Source organism: Hyaena hyaena, unplaced genomic scaffold (assembly GCF_003009895.1).
Source record: "Hyaena hyaena isolate Hyena2069 unplaced genomic scaffold, ASM300989v1 scaffold_38, whole genome shotgun sequence".
In the NCBI taxonomy this organism is placed as follows: Eukaryota; Metazoa; Chordata; class Mammalia; order Carnivora; family Hyaenidae; genus Hyaena; species Hyaena hyaena.
The window spans coordinates 1,636,533-1,651,778 of NW_024080670.1; the positions used below are offsets into that span (position 1 = coordinate 1,636,533).

Here is a 15,246-nt window from a genome sequence, read left to right on the forward strand (position 1 = left end):
CATGACTAAGTGTAGGTAGTTTGTGGTGCTCAGGAGCAGTTCAGGAAAAAACCACTCAACAGCGCCTGGGTGCCTCAGCCTTGATTCTGGCGTGGGTCATGATCTCATGGTTTGTGAGTTCAAGCCCCACATGGGGCTCTGTGCTAACAGCACAGAGCCTGGTTGGGATTCTCTCTTTCCCTTTCTCTCTGCCCCTCCCCTGTTCATATGTGCATGGGTGTTCTCCCCTCTCTCTCTCTTTAAAATAAATAGTTTAAAAAAAAAATCACTCAAAGAATACACATACTATAAATAATGAGATGGCCCAGAATAACATTATCACAGTCTATGCATGGTGACCTGGTTAACTACTTGCAGACGCACTGCCAAGTGACAGGAGTCCAAGTGTCTTGAGTGGCTCTGTTTATGAACGACTCACTCTGCACTGGGTAGCAGCAAGAAAATACACCATCAACCTTACCCAACGCGACTGGTCAACACGCTTTTTCTTTCTTTCCTTTTTTTTTTTTAAGATTTCTTTTTTATTTTTTTTAATTTATTTCCAGGGTAGAGAGAGACAGCGTGAACAGGGGAGGGTCAGAGAGAGAGGGAGACACAGACTCTGAAACAGGCTCCAGGCTCTGAGCTGGCAGTCAGCACAGAGCCCGACGTGGGGCTCGAACCCATGAACCGCAAGATCATGACCTAAGCGAAAGTCGGACGCTTAACCGACTAATCCACCCAGTCGCCCCAAACAACACGCTTTTTCTTAGAGAACTGGTCACGCTATGCACTTCTTTAGCCAGAGAAAAGTCTTAACGGTTATATATTCACAGAAACCAAAAAGAGAATGGTGGTAAAATTCGACAATATGCAACAATCCCCCTTTAAAAAGTTTTAGACTGTTCTCCCAAGTGATACACAGTCACTGTGAAAAATCTGGAAATACGTATTAGTATTTAGTGTGTACATTTATGCATATGAAAAACATGTACCAAAATGCTGGTTACAGCTATTGCTTGATGTCTGGGGGACTATTTTTTTTTTCATTTTTGAGAGCAAGACAGAGCATGAGCGAGGGAGGGGCAAAGAGAGGGAGACACAGAATCCAAAGCAGGTTCCAGGCTCTGAGCTGTCAGCACAGAGCCTGACACGGGGCTCGAACTGGACGCTTAATCGACTGGGCCACCCAGGTGCCCTGATGTCTGAGGGACTCTTAAGTGATTTTGTAATTTCTAATATGTTGCCAATAAACGTATACTACATAAGTAATATTTTCAAAGAGGAGGAGGAAAAAAGACTAAAGAAAACTGAATCCCCTTGTTCCCACCCGCCACCCAGATATAACCACTACTTAGATTTTAATATCCATCTTTATAGTATTTTCTCTATACATACATATATGTAAGTTTTCCTCTCATAAGAAAGGAATTGTAAAGCATATAGTGCTTTTTCATGACATATTCCACTAGCTCTTTGTCAGCAAATGCAACAGTGGTGACACTTCTGTGACAGCCACAACGTGTACCATCACGTATTTAACCAACCTCCGGGACTAACATCTTTAGGACTGAGACCATATGACACAGGGTGCTGTAACAGGGTAGTGTTGCTTAACGGCCTGAGGGGATCCATCGGGCTGAGCTTCCCTTTCACTAAAGTCAAGGTCAGAGAATAAAGTTTGCGGGCAAGTGGAAGCAAGAATGAGCATGTGTTCAAGGGAAAGTCAGTCCAGGGGCGCCTGGGTGGCTCAGCTGGTTGGGCGTCTGACTGGCTCAGGTCATGATCTCACGATTTGTGAGCTCAAGCCCCACGTCGGGCTCTGTGCTGACGGCTCAAGGCCTGGAGCCTGTTTCGGATTCTGTGTCTCCCTCTCTCTCTGCCCCTCCCCCATTTATATTTGTTGGTCTCTCAAAAAAAAAAAAAAAAAAAGGAAAAGTCAGTCCCTGCCTCGTGAAGACAGACCAGGCCGATGGACAGGACCACTACGTGTCCCTACGCAGTTTTTATCTTTGGGAGCAGTCCGGAACAAGCCCATGGTACTCCCCCACTTCCGGAGCAGGAAGAGGTACGTACCTGATGACTTAGGCTGTCGCTCTCCTTCTAATGAGAGCCGCTCTGGTGTCCTGATGAGGGACTTCACCCCCGGATTCTGATTGATCATGTAAAATGGACATAGCACACCGTCTGTTGAAAGCAACATAAGTACTGGAGCAGGAGGGAGAGTCTTCTCATCATCTGTTAAAAAAGAAAACAGAAGTGAAAAAAGAGCCAAGGCATGAAGGGCCTGGGTGGGAAGGGAAAGACTGTCCAAGCAAGAAGCGGCTGAACGGACTCATCCCAGCCGTAAAGCTCAAGTTCGTGGGTTGAGCTTTCACATCTGAGCAGCCTCTCGGACACCAGCTCATTAAAGAGAGCTACTGTCACACTGCTGACCGCCACCACCCTGCTGGACCCCGCAAGGCAGCTCCGGCAGTCCGACGGAGCCGCAACTATTCCTAAGCTCCCGCAAGCTTTACAAGCGCATCTCAGTGTTCGTGATATTCCCCTGACCAGGACCAGCATCTCTAGGAAGAAGCTGGTTTAACTGAAGACCGACATTACAGACTTTGGAAAACACGCAGAAGGACCCAGAAAGGAGAATCCAACTACTTTATATTCATTCACAGCTCAGTCATAAGCATCTATTTTGCCCACAAAGGCTCGAAAAGAATCAAAGTAAATGAGCTAATAAGACCAAATAACCCGACCAAGGAGAGGACAGGTGCTTCATGAGGACCCCTCCGTAAACCGACGCACCAAAGAGCAAAGAGCAGGTCCTCCACGGCCCCTGCATGTGTGACAGTGGCCCTGCCACACTCCAGCCAGGGAGAAGACGTACCCAGGGCACACGCTCCTGATTTGGAAGCCAAGTGCTTGAGGTCTCGATTCTGATCTGTGTCTTCAATCCAAGCACTGCTATGGTTTGAAACACACACACGCATAGAGTCTGGCTCTCGTCTAATCAAAGAGTGTCCATCAAGTTAGTCTGGTGTCATCACCACACACTCTGGGTCACTCAAGTGGAAATGTGCTCCCAGGAGTTAAAAGCGCCCCAGAAGTGTAGAGCGGGATTTAAATATCAACCAGGACTAAAAAGGAGACTGCTTCGGCACGAGGCCCCAGCAGGCCGCACTTACTGACGGGGACCTCCGCCTGGTTGGTATAGTCTATGGCAACTCCCACAGGTAGCGAGTCATCACTCTTGTCCGTCACGGGCAGTTCGGCTCGACTAGAATCCTCCAGGAGCCAAGATTCCCAATTCACCTGGAAGAGAGACGCAGAAGATGAAAATGCTGTGTTGGTAAGAGCTCTGCTCTGGTTCCCTTACCGCTGTTAACACAGAAGAGAAGAAAAAAAAAATCCACTCAGTTTAGATGTATGTGTTCACTAGAGTCGGAAATCCGGGAAGATGGTCTAAAAGCCATGAGCAGCGTCCTGGCAAGAGAGGGGTTAGTTTTCCAAATCAGCCTCTCTGCCCCTGCCTTGTGAATAAAGTAACTGCCATCGTGACCCCTTTCTGAGGTGCCGTCCACACCAACTAGGTAGGTTCTAAACATAGCAGGTGAATCTCACCTGCACTAACCAGTCTGCAGCCGCCCCTGGAAATGCGGGACCGGGCCCAGGAGCTCCGGCGGATGGCTACCGCGGTCCTGAGCCGGGGGCCTCACACGGCCGGCCAGATGCCCTCTGCTTGCTCATCCAGAGACAGACGCACCCTTAGTTCCCGTCCTCCCAGATCTCGGGGTCACTTCCTCACACTGGTCCCTCTTCCCGCCTTTGGGGTGCTTGAGAAGCCACTAAGTCTTTCCCATAAACTCCTCGATTTCAGGCTTCTGTCTGCTTGAACGGCCTGGATTCCTGCCAAGAAATAACTTCTGATTTTTAAAAATCACATTTGTCTAACTTTCAGTGTTGACCAAAACAGGGCAGCATGAATCAAAGGGGAATAATAACTCTCCACGAATAACAGGAAAGCAAAAAGCTGCTCAGGAAAGGGAACATAATCATACTCCATGACTTTGCAAGGGTGTGAGTAACAGTCACATTCATAATAACACAAGCAAAATTGACGTGAAAAACATTTCACATTGATGTGAAAAACTCTGAAAACATGCTACAGACAAAATAAAGACGAACTGGGGCTGGCTCAGTTGGTTAAGTGTCTGCCTCCTGACTTTGGCTCAGGTCATGATCTCACAGTCTGTGAGTTTGAGCCCGGCATCAGGCTCTGTGCTGACAGTGTGGAGCCTGCTTGGGATTCTCTCTCTCCCTCTTTCTGCCTCTCCCCTGCCCATGCTCTCCCTCCCTCTCTCTCTCTCAAAACAAACAACAACAAAAAAAGGTTTCAAAATAAAGATGATTTGATAATCACTACGAAACAAGAGTACAAACAATACCAGTTTTGATTTTGCAAAAGACAAGCCACAGAATGACAAGACCTGGAATGCGGGGGTGGGGGAAGGCGTGCTGAAGGCCAGGGCTGGGAAGAAGGTATTCCTCCCACAAAGTGGAAGGTCAAGAGAACCTCACCGTATACGGCGACGCCAAAAGAAAGTACAACAGGCCCACAGCCCTGCTGAGGGAAGGGCGAGGGTTTCAGGGCTACACGTGAGCTATATCCTTATGTAGCTGAGAAGATCTAAAATTAATAATCACTAACTAGTGACAAAGCAAGGTATTACTTCAGGATAAGAAGGTCAACCTTAAAAGAATTAAATGCTACAAAAAATATATATATATATCCTCTTAACAGGCCTGGATAAGGACAATGTAGGGCAGGGGTGATTTTAATTCATTTATAATTCCTTTTTTACAATTTGATTTTTTAGCCATGTACATAAATTATCCTGATAAAAAACAGAAATACAAGTATATTTAAAATGTGTCAGGACATAAATTTGTGATATTAAGGGACTGTCACTAAAGTCGATCGAAGACTTCAGAAGGGACTGCTGCAGTTGGCCTGTGACCCTAAAGTGGCCCACCCTAGATACCACCTGGCCACGCAGACAGTGATGGATAAATACTGAACAGTTAGACTATGTATCTGCGTGGGGCGAACAGACATTTTGAAACTCAAGGCTCGGGACGCCCGGGTGGCTCAGTTGGTTAAGCATCCACCTCTTGATTTTGGCTCAGGACATGATCTCGTGGTTCATGGGTTTAAGCCCTGTTTTGGGCACTGCGCTCACAGTGCAGAACTTGCTTGGGATTCTCTCTCCCACTCTCTGCTCCGCCCCTGCTCATGCTCCTTCTCTCTCTCTCTCAAAATAAATAAATACAACTTAAAAAAAAATTTTTTTTTTAATTCAAGGCTCAAGTTTCAAGAAAACTTTCCGTTTCATCACGCGTCCTCTGCGGTGACTCTGAGCACGTCACCACAGGTTAGGACAGCATCCCACAACCGCCTCAGCCCACCTCGTGTGCAAGGGGGGACAAAATGCAAGAAAGGAGGGGGTGCTTACCTGCACAGGCGCTTTTAGCTTTCTGGTGGTTTTTCAAAGTGAAACAATGTACTTTTTAAAAATCTTTTAATGTTTGTTTTTGAGAGAGAGCGCGCAAGCGCAAGGGGGGCCAGAGAGAGAAAGAGACAAGGAATCTGAAGGAGGCTCCAGGCTCTGAGCTGTCAGCACAGAGGCCAACGCGGGGCTCGATGGCGGAACTCAAACCCACACCCCCACAAGCCAGGAAATCACGAGCTGACCCCAAATCAGAAGCTTACGGACTGAGCCACCCTGGCGCCCCGAAGGGCAACAAAGTATTCCTGAGGAGTCACCATTTGGTACCATCCGCATGTTTCTCTCCATCAGTCAAGGACGGGTTACAGCTGACTGAAGGAAGGGGCAGGTTCAAGCCAGAGGGAAGGAATAAAGGCGATCCAACAGAACACGGCAGAAACACTTCCTCCAACCCGGCATGCTCCCGTTGGGGGTGGCCTCACCGTACGTTTCCACGGATCATTAATGGATCCAGAAAGGACAGAAGGGCTTTTTACAACGGTGGAGAAGCTGTGGGGTCTGAAACCCATGTGTCTATTGTGACATCTCAACCACCTGGCCTGAGGCGTTCGGTCACGTCAGCGAAGCGTCAGCTTTGCTCTCACCCAGGAACTCATTCAAAGGAACGCGGCTTCAGTCTAAACCTTCACCACATAGTTCTAACTCCCTCCAGGATCCTTCCCAGAAAAGAGTCACAGAGAAACAACGGAAGAGTGAAACTTACCTGATCCGTCTGTCGAGCAAGGATACTGACTTCTGTTGAAGCCGCAGACGCTGCCAGCACTAAATCCCTTCAAGGAATAAAAGCGGAAGGCCGTTAAATTCAAACACAGAACACTTCTAACCTGCCTCGAGCCTGCAGTGGTGTCCAAGAGGACTTCCTCGAGACGAAAAGGAGGAAGGTGAGCTTTTCTACGTGGCTGAAGAAAGGGCAGATTTTAGATTATAAAGTTTCACTTCTGAGTTCACAGGATGAAGCCCTGGAGACCCAGCCAACTGCCTCAGTATTTCCGACAGAGACGTGACAAAATCAGGCCGGAATTTCCAATAAACCTATCGCCCTGTGAACAGAATAATCTGGTGAAATTTCAGACAGAAGCTTTGCTTTAAGCTACCTATCTTTCAAGAGGAAGCTTTTGCTCTTGGAGGGAAACTTTTAATACGCTCCTTAAATATCAGTATTGTCGTAAAGTCACCACTGGGGTTATTGAGTAAACGGGGTTTTTAAGATGAGTGTGTCTTCGATCGGGACAATTCAGAATTGGGGAAACGGAAGTAGTCAGAGAGGCATTATCCAGTGTCAGAGGAAAATGTGTTCGGGGCACCTCCAGCCTCCATTCTCTTTTCCCACAGCGGAACCCAGTGATTCAGGCGGGGCCCGACAGAGCGAGGAGGAGCCCCACCCTGGGCTCACCATTCTTCGATGTAACTGAGGTAGTAACGATGCTGCCTCTCCGTGCAGCTGCCATAGCAGGGCTCCATGAAGTTCACAAATATCTCTGGGTGCTTTTCTTCTTTCTTCTACAATAAACAAAAGGAGACCAAAAAAAAAAAAAAAAAAAGAAAAATCACACAAGCAATTTTTCTTTAATCCTACATGGTTAAGGATCTCGAAAAACAAAACCATTTAAGTTTTATGAGAAAATCCACCCCAAAATCTCTGACCAAGTCCACAGACACGATACGAAGGCAGAGTTGAGTACAAGGCCCAGGAACGGTGGCCCCTGACCGAACTGAATCTACGCTGTTCCGTCTCTTTCTGGTTGTGGGCCGGGCATGGCCAGATCACGCAGCCTCTCTGATTCTGTTTTCTGGTGTGTGTAGTGGGCCTGTGGAACTTTCTTCACTGACTTCAAAGGCGGTTTTAAGCATGAAACAAAAGGACGCATAGAAAGCTTCTAGCCCAGGACGTGGAACCTGAGGAAGAGTCTGATACTCTCCCTGGGGACAGAACATCTTAACGAGCTCTGCAAATAAGGACCTCAATAGGGGCGCCTGCGTGGCTCGGTCAGTTAAGCATCTGACTTCAGCTCGGGTCATGATCTCATGAGTCATGAGTTTGAGCCCCGCATTGTGCTCTGTGCTGACAGCTCAAAGCCTGAAGCCTGCTTCGGATTCTGTGTCTCCCTCTCTCTGCCCCTCCCCTGCTCATGCTCTGTCTCTCTCTATATAAAAAATAAATAAATAAAATAAAATAAAAGAAGGACCTCAATAAACATATAGTTTATAATTCAACTTTATCAGGAGCCTGAGTCTTAATAAAAACAAGGCACTTTTTCCCATCATCGGCAAAGGTCCACCATGGCACTAGTGTATCCTGACATACACGTGGGGCACCTAGGGGCCGCACTGGTCGTAGGAATGCAAACTGCTCCAGCTTTTCTAAAAGATCCTTTGGCAACATTCTCAGAAGCTTAGCAAAAAGAGCATAATCAAACTCATTTCTAGGTGTGTCCCCTACAAGAGAAACACAATCACATAAAATGGACACCAAAGGACGTCTTGCGTGGTATTCCTTCAAACTGGAGAAATGAAAACCACTGAAGTATCCGGCAGTGAAAGGGCTAAATAAATCATCTGTCCACAAAGCCAAACATAGGTTGTATTCAAGGACTTTGAACGAGGCTTACGATTTACCACTAAAACAAGGCTGCAAAACAGAACTAGTGCAGCTCCCACTTTTATTATATTTAGACACTTATTTACATAGTTTTAAATGTTTTTCTGGACTTTAAGCCAGTACCGATTAGAAAGTAGATGCTCAGCTTCACTGGTCTTTATTTTTTTTTATTGTTTATTTATTTTTTTTATTTATTTCTAGGAGAGAGAGAGAGAGACAGCGTGAGCAGGGGAGGGTCAGAGAGAGAGGGAGTCACAGACTGAAACAGGCTCCAGGCTCTGAGCTGGCAGTCAGCACAAAGCCCGACGCGGGGCTCGAACCCACGAACCGTGAGATCATGACCTAAGCGAAAGTCGGACACCCAACCGACTAAGCCACCCAGGCGCCCCCACTGGTCTTTTTTTAAATGTCACCACAAAATGTCACATTTTACAGACCTTGTTATTAATGTTCTTCCCTGTTTTCAAAACGACTCACTCCCTTAGGTCATTCCCTTCTCGCTCAGAGGCCTTCCTCGCGCACCCAATCTGAAAGACACCGCTGCCGTGATCCGCCCCGAGCCCTTCACTGTTCCCACCTTCACCCTTATCCTTCCTGGCCCTGCACTTATTTACTGACTAGCACACTCATTAGAAATGTAAGATCCAGGGGCGCCTGGGTGGCTCAGTCCATTGAGCGTCTGACTTCGGCTCAGGTCATGATCTCATAGTTTTGTGGGTTCGAGCCCCGTGTCAGGTTCTGTGCTGACAGCTCAGAGCCTAGAGCCTGCTTCGGATTCTGTGTATCCCTCTCTCTCTGCCCCCTTCCCGCTCATGCTCTGTCTCTCAATAATAAAAAAATAAAAACTTAAAAAAAAATAAAGAAATGTAAGATCCACAAAAGCAAGGACTCTGCCTCAGTCCCCACTGTATTCTCAGCTTTAAGGCAGTGCCTAGCACCCTGCAGGCATCGGATAAACATCTGGTAATTTGCTTATAAACAGGTGAAAGAATTTTAAAAGTCAAGGTATTTTCTTGCTTTTCTAAAATATCTTTATCATCTACTCCTGAGCCCAAGACTAGGCTGTACGTTAGCTAACTTGAAAATAAATAAAATAAAATATCTTTATCAGGTTAACATCTAGCAGGACTCAGAGCTTACAGTGTAAGCAAAGCAAATTTATTTTCTTCCCCTTACGGCTAAACAGTAGAGTACGATGTAAGAAGACAAGATAATTTTGGCCCCAAAGGCCCATGGCACAGCACTCAGGATTAATACCTGAAGCTGTCCCATCGCTGCCAGCAAGAAAAGGAAGCTGGAGCCAAAGCCTTAACCTTTACTAGAAGACCTCCGTGGTCCTCAAAGAACAAAGATGTCCCTTTCACACACGTACCGGGAGGAGAGCCATCACCACATCTGGAGAAGTTTCCAGGGTCCCATCTGCAGCAGCATATACTATTGTGAAGACGTAAGTACCAATCCACAGCACATCCAGAACTGAAATACACACTCTCATAAAACATCGTACTTTTGGAATAGCTCCTGCATGTTAAAACATTAACAACCCGCGGATAAAAATGTCAGAATTCTATAATTCTGACAAAGTCCAGATTTTACTGACTAAATATCATTCACAGATACAAAGACTCAAGAAATCCAAATCCATCGCCAAGTGGGTTTTTTGTTTTGTTTTTGTTTTTGTTTTTGGTCTGGTGGATTATAATCAGGGCCCATTTTGAGAGAATTCTAATAAAAAGTCAGGATCCATGTACTGTTAGTTACCCCGAGACACAGGTGTCTACCAGAGGATTATTCCTGTGCTGACTTAATTCGCTAACGGAGACAAGAGCATTCGTACTAGCGCTTCCCTGAGCAGCTGCGTAGATACATCATGTGACATGACATCTCTGTAATACTGTGTCACCTCGCTAGAGGCTGGCCCAGTAAGAAAAGCAGACGAGTTACCTCTGACAGGATGATCCGACTCATAAAATGGAGGACAAGGAATGACTTTTTTTTCCTGCAGAGTCTGAAAGAGATTTAGGGAAAAAGTATCAAGTGAAACGCACCTGAGCCAGTGAAACTCCGTCAAATCCAGCATGTTCCCCAGAACCCCTATATTCTACGCTCCCGGCCGGGAGAGACTGAGCACAGGGAAGAGTGAATACCTACACCCAGGTCCCCATCCTATAGAAATCTCCCAAGAGTGTTTTCCGGCATAGAGAGAGGATGTCAAGGCAGAACCAGCAGAGTAGCAGAGTCGCACACAGCGACACAGGCAGCCGGCAATCACAGGACCGGGAAGTGAATGACGGTGCATCCACACAGAGGACACTGGGCAGCCATTCAAAAGAATGAAGTGGCTCCATGTATCATGAGTTGGGAAAAGGGCTCTGAAAACTATTACATTTAAAACAAAAGGGCAAAGAACAAGCCAATAAAATCAAGCCAATTCTATTATCCACTTCTAAGCTTATGCTCTGAAAGAATATACACCAAATTTCATAAAACGACTTTCCGCAATAACCTAGGAAATAAAAAACTTTAACATCGAGCCCAGACGCCTACATCCACTGCTTTATACCCGCGGAGAAGAGGCTGTCAAGGAGGAAGGCACTGCCTACGGGCACCTCCTCCCCACCCGTGCTTGACCCAAAATACACGGATTCTTTGCCAATTTATATTGCAGAGTGTCTGAGAATATGGTCTCAGGAAGACCAGAGGGAGGGGGCGAGGGAGTGACAGGAGCATCTATTTTCTTCGGTGCCTACAATTAGAGAAACTGAACCTTTAACATGGACTCAGCTGGCTGACAAACGCTTTAGCTGTTTTGATGGAATGTTCTTAGGGAATGGATTGGGAACGTAAAGCTGGAGAACACTGTGTAGTGTGTGATCAGCATGTACAGTAGACATGCAACGCATCTACACACAAACTATTTGTAAAAGCATCCAGAAAAGTCTGGAGGCTCCCGCTCCATAAAACAGACTGTGCCTCTGGAAAGACTACGGGATAGAAGAGTACCATTCTTTCCTGAACTTACTCGGGTACCGATGAATCTGTCCTAACGAGCATGAACTACATTTTAACAAAGAAACACCAGTGAGACCCCAAACCTACCCCCACAGGTGGGTAACTTAAGACAAGTTCTGAAGTACAACTTACGGGAAGATACTGGACCACAGTTCCGTCTTGTTTCCCCACAGCCAGCTGATTCCCTTTGGGACTCCAGCACACTGAGCAAAGAAGAAAACGCTCTCAATTAAGAACTCAAGATGGGGCACCTGGGGGGCTCCGTCGGTTAAGTGTCTGACTTCAGCTCAGGTCATGATCTCAAGTTTCATGGGTTCAAGTCCCACGTCAGGCTCTGTGCTGACAGCTCAGAGCCTGGAGCCTGCTTTCCATTCTGTGTTTTCCCTCGCTCTCTGCCCCTCCCCTGCTCACACTCTGTGTCCTTCTCTCTCAAAAATAAATACACATTAAAAATTTTTTAAAAAAGAAAAAGAAAAAAAAATTATTCTCTTACTCCTATTTGATATTGGTAATGCTTTTCCCCTGAAGGTATAAATGACTTTCTGAAACGTTTCTGGAACTTTTCAATTCCAGAAACCATCATTCTCAAAAACAAAGTTCAAGGGCGCCTGGGTGGCTCAGTTTGTTTGAGCTTCCGACTTTAGCTCAGGTCACGATCTCGCTGTTCACAAGTTCGAGCCCCACACTGGGCTCCGTGCTGACAGCTCAAGGCCTGCTTCAGATTCTGTGTCTCCCTCTTTCCTTGCCGCCCCCCCCGCCCTCTATCTCTCTAAAAAACAAACATTAAACAAAAAATTAAAAACACAGTTCTAAACTAGCTGTGCCAAAATATTTCTTTCTCCAGGACACCTAAGCACATTCAAGTCAAATCCTGTCTGCTGTTTGGCCTCAAGAACACTAACTACGGATATAAAGAATACTCACCAGTTCTACCAGATAACGACAGATACAACAAAATACCCCATTTGCTTTTATTTCCAGAAATTAATTTTTAAACAGATTACCATTACTGTACGTTATGGTGCGAAAGCCTTTAATACCCACCAGATGTTACTGCCACCGTAGAGGGCAGCGTCGCACACACTTTCACGGTTTCTGTGATTTGTAGGACAGCGATGCTGCCATCGGCCAGACAAATCGCCATCATGGAGGCGACGGTGGGGTTCCACTTCATATCGATCACCATGCCTCCTGCATCTTTCAGAAGCTTATGATAGGCAAATGGGCGTTTTTGCTGTTTAGCCTTTTAAAACAAATGCCCAGGAGCAAAAATAAATTGATAAATTAATAAACACATAGACACTGAATAGCCGAAAAAAATTACTGAATGTGCAAGTTTTCTCTCAAATTACAGTTCACATTCCTCCATGACTGTGACCAAAAAATTAGCTCGACGCAATCTATTTGTTAAAGACCATTTCAGCACAACCTTGAAAATGGCAGTCAATTATTCTAGCACACCGGAAGAACTCCCAGCAGGGGAATACACAAATGCAGGAAAATCAGTAAAGAGCAAACACGGGATTAAAATCTCGGCTCTGCTTCTTAATGGAGTTGGACCCTTGAGTGTTTAAATTCTTTGGGACTGTCTCTTCATCTATAAAATGAAGACAAGAGCATCTCCTTTGTGAGGCCATGGTCCTTAGGAATGAGGACCAGGCCAATACCAGCACAGAGCCTAGCGCACAGTCGGTGTAAATACTCGAATTATTGACAATTATCATTCCCAAACTGCTAGAAATGGAGGAACACTGCCAGGGGAGGCGACGTAGGAACTTCTGACATTACTATTAACTCCCTGTGCTCTCTCACGCGTAAATGAGGAAAAAACACCTTGGGGCCGTATTAGGAAAGAATTTCTTGAAGTCCCTTCTATCTCAAAGATCTAAGATCCGATAGCTAAGGCCTTTTTTTAAACCCCTGCTTTAATCTAGAAAAAAGACTCCCAGGGTCAACCAAGAATTTCTAGGTTATGACTCAATACCAGAAAAGGTTTTTAGGTCCCACGCTGATGCTACACTACACCAGTAGCTTACCTCATTCGAAAAGGTGCGAACGTCAAAAAAAGCGATAATGGAACCATATTCACTGGACATCATGCACACGGAGAGTGTGAGGTTATCACAGCTCAGGGCTAAGTGATGTATCGGGAATTTCATAGGCACCAGTAAGCTTTGAACTTTATCAACTAAGAAAAGATTAAAAAAAAAAAAAAAACTAAGCAGAAGCAGAAGCCACAGCCCCTTTATCAGGTCTCTGTAAACACTTTTCACATCTATGTAAACACACAAGCACAATTCGATGCCTGGTCACGCAGGTGAAACTTAGCTTCCTGACAGATGTAAGACAATGCAGTAAATATCCCAGATCCTCCCTCCCATGGCCTAGGGAAACGAACTGTGGCTGTTGCCCTTGTTAAAAACAAGGTCCTTGGGGCCCCTGGGGGGCTCAGTCAGTTACGTGTTCGACTTTGTCTCAGGTCACGATCTCGCAGTTTGTGGGTTCGAGCCCCGCGCTAGGTTCTGTGCTGATAGCTCAGAGCCTGAAGCCAGTTTCAAATCTGTGTCTCCCTCTCTCTCTGCCCCTCCCCTGCTCATGCTCTGTCTCTCTCTGTCCCAAAAATAAATAAACAAGAAAAAAATTAAAATAAAAACAAACAAACCAAGGTCCTATACCCATACTTTTGCAACAGTGCTCCAAACACTACATCTTCCTATTTGTTCGGATGGTACTACTGTGCCTATTTAGAAAGCCACATAATAAAACCCTTCTCCAGAGCCAGAACCCAAGTTCAACTAAGCAAAAATAAAAGCATGGCAGAATGGTAAATTCTTCTGGCCTCTGAGCTCAGAGGAGCGACTCCCTAAAAGAGAAATCCAAAGGACCAAAGAGAACCACAAAGGTTTCCTGCCTAGAACAACTTCTTCTTGAGGGGGTCGGCCTGAAGACTAACAGCCGTTGTGACTGTAATACCAGAATGATTTCTTGGGAAGGAAGCTACCTCACTATCCCCCCCCTTTCTATGACACAACAAAGAATAAGAAACTTACCTATCTTATTGGGATCGTCACCAGGTTTATTTTGAATGAGAAGATTTTTGGTGGGAAAAATCTGCAGCCCACTGGCTCCACCAGCAAAGACCAGGCCATACTTGTTGGACACGGCTAGCAGACTCAAGCGCTCCTTGGGCAACTCCTCGGGGGAGTCAAAGATTCTCACCTTCTTCAGGGCTCGAAACTGAAAATCCTGTTGTGAAGGATGAAACCAAGATCAATTCAGGGGAGAAAGATATCCCACTATACTCCAACAGCGCTAATTCCAGCACAACCTAGCGGTATGTGGTCCCTGGCATAGCTTATCAATGTTTACTGAATGGAAAAAAGTTTTAAACTCTTTCATGAAGCCTTCCTTAACTACCCAACTCTCACGCTGATCTTTTCCTTCGCTGAACTTGTTTCCTGTCCGAACCACCACAGGTGTGCACTTGATTATTCATAATCTCGTCCTGCTTCCTGGCAGGAACTGTCCCAAGACCCAGTGCTTAGTAAACTGCTGTGAAGTATCGAAAGCATCGCCCAACTGCGCTGTTCACCAGAACCGCTGGTGCAACTAGGCAAACATAGCCACGGAAGTAATGACCATGGAAAAGGATGGGTAATGGTCGACCTCTTAACATGCAAGACCTGTGAATGTACCTAGCTGTCAGGAGGGCACCCAAACACAAGTCCAAAGCCCTTAACACAGGCTGTGAGGCCAGGCCTGGCCCATCTGCCGCTGCAGCCTCCACGTGACTCCCCCAGTGCGCCATGACTTGTACAAGACCCATGGCCACCTCTGCCCTCCACCAATTCCGTTTCGGGCCATCTGCATGCTCCCTAGCACTCCAGGGCCTGGGAGCCTTCCCCAACCTCCTGCCGATGCCTGGCTCACCCAGTCTTCCACAGACTGACTGACATGCCTTCAATGACAATTTTCAGTGGGCACCACCCCCCGGTACGGATTCCGTGGGTTTACCAATCACTGTGAAGTTCTACCAGATATGCTACTTTTTTTCTTAAACTCCAGATCCAACTGAAGTCGAAGCTTTGGTAAAAA

At 46.2% G+C, this 15,246-nt stretch overlaps 1 protein-coding gene across 6 annotated transcripts in view; it reads right to left on the reverse strand.

The window, feature by feature from the left end:
• Positions 1 to 15,246, reverse strand: part of NUP214 (nucleoporin 214) — a 102,346-nt gene that overhangs the window by 85,734 nt on the left and 1,366 nt on the right. For all 6 annotated transcript variants that reach the window (XM_039229503.1, XM_039229506.1, XM_039229507.1 and 3 more), the window contains exons 2-11: positions 14,202 to 14,397; positions 13,188 to 13,339; positions 12,196 to 12,394; positions 11,284 to 11,354; positions 10,084 to 10,147; positions 9,512 to 9,615; positions 6,934 to 7,040; positions 6,244 to 6,310; positions 3,159 to 3,285; positions 2,056 to 2,217 (exon numbers count right to left, since the gene is read on the reverse strand). In XM_039229503.1, the coding sequence (XP_039085434.1) occupies positions 2,056 to 2,217; positions 3,159 to 3,285; positions 6,244 to 6,310; positions 6,934 to 7,040; positions 9,512 to 9,615; positions 10,084 to 10,147; positions 11,284 to 11,354; positions 12,196 to 12,394; positions 13,188 to 13,339; positions 14,202 to 14,397 (1,249 nt within the window). The remainder of the gene's footprint in view (positions 1 to 2,055; positions 2,218 to 3,158; positions 3,286 to 6,243; positions 6,311 to 6,933; positions 7,041 to 9,511; positions 9,616 to 10,083; positions 10,148 to 11,283; positions 11,355 to 12,195; positions 12,395 to 13,187; positions 13,340 to 14,201; positions 14,398 to 15,246) is intronic.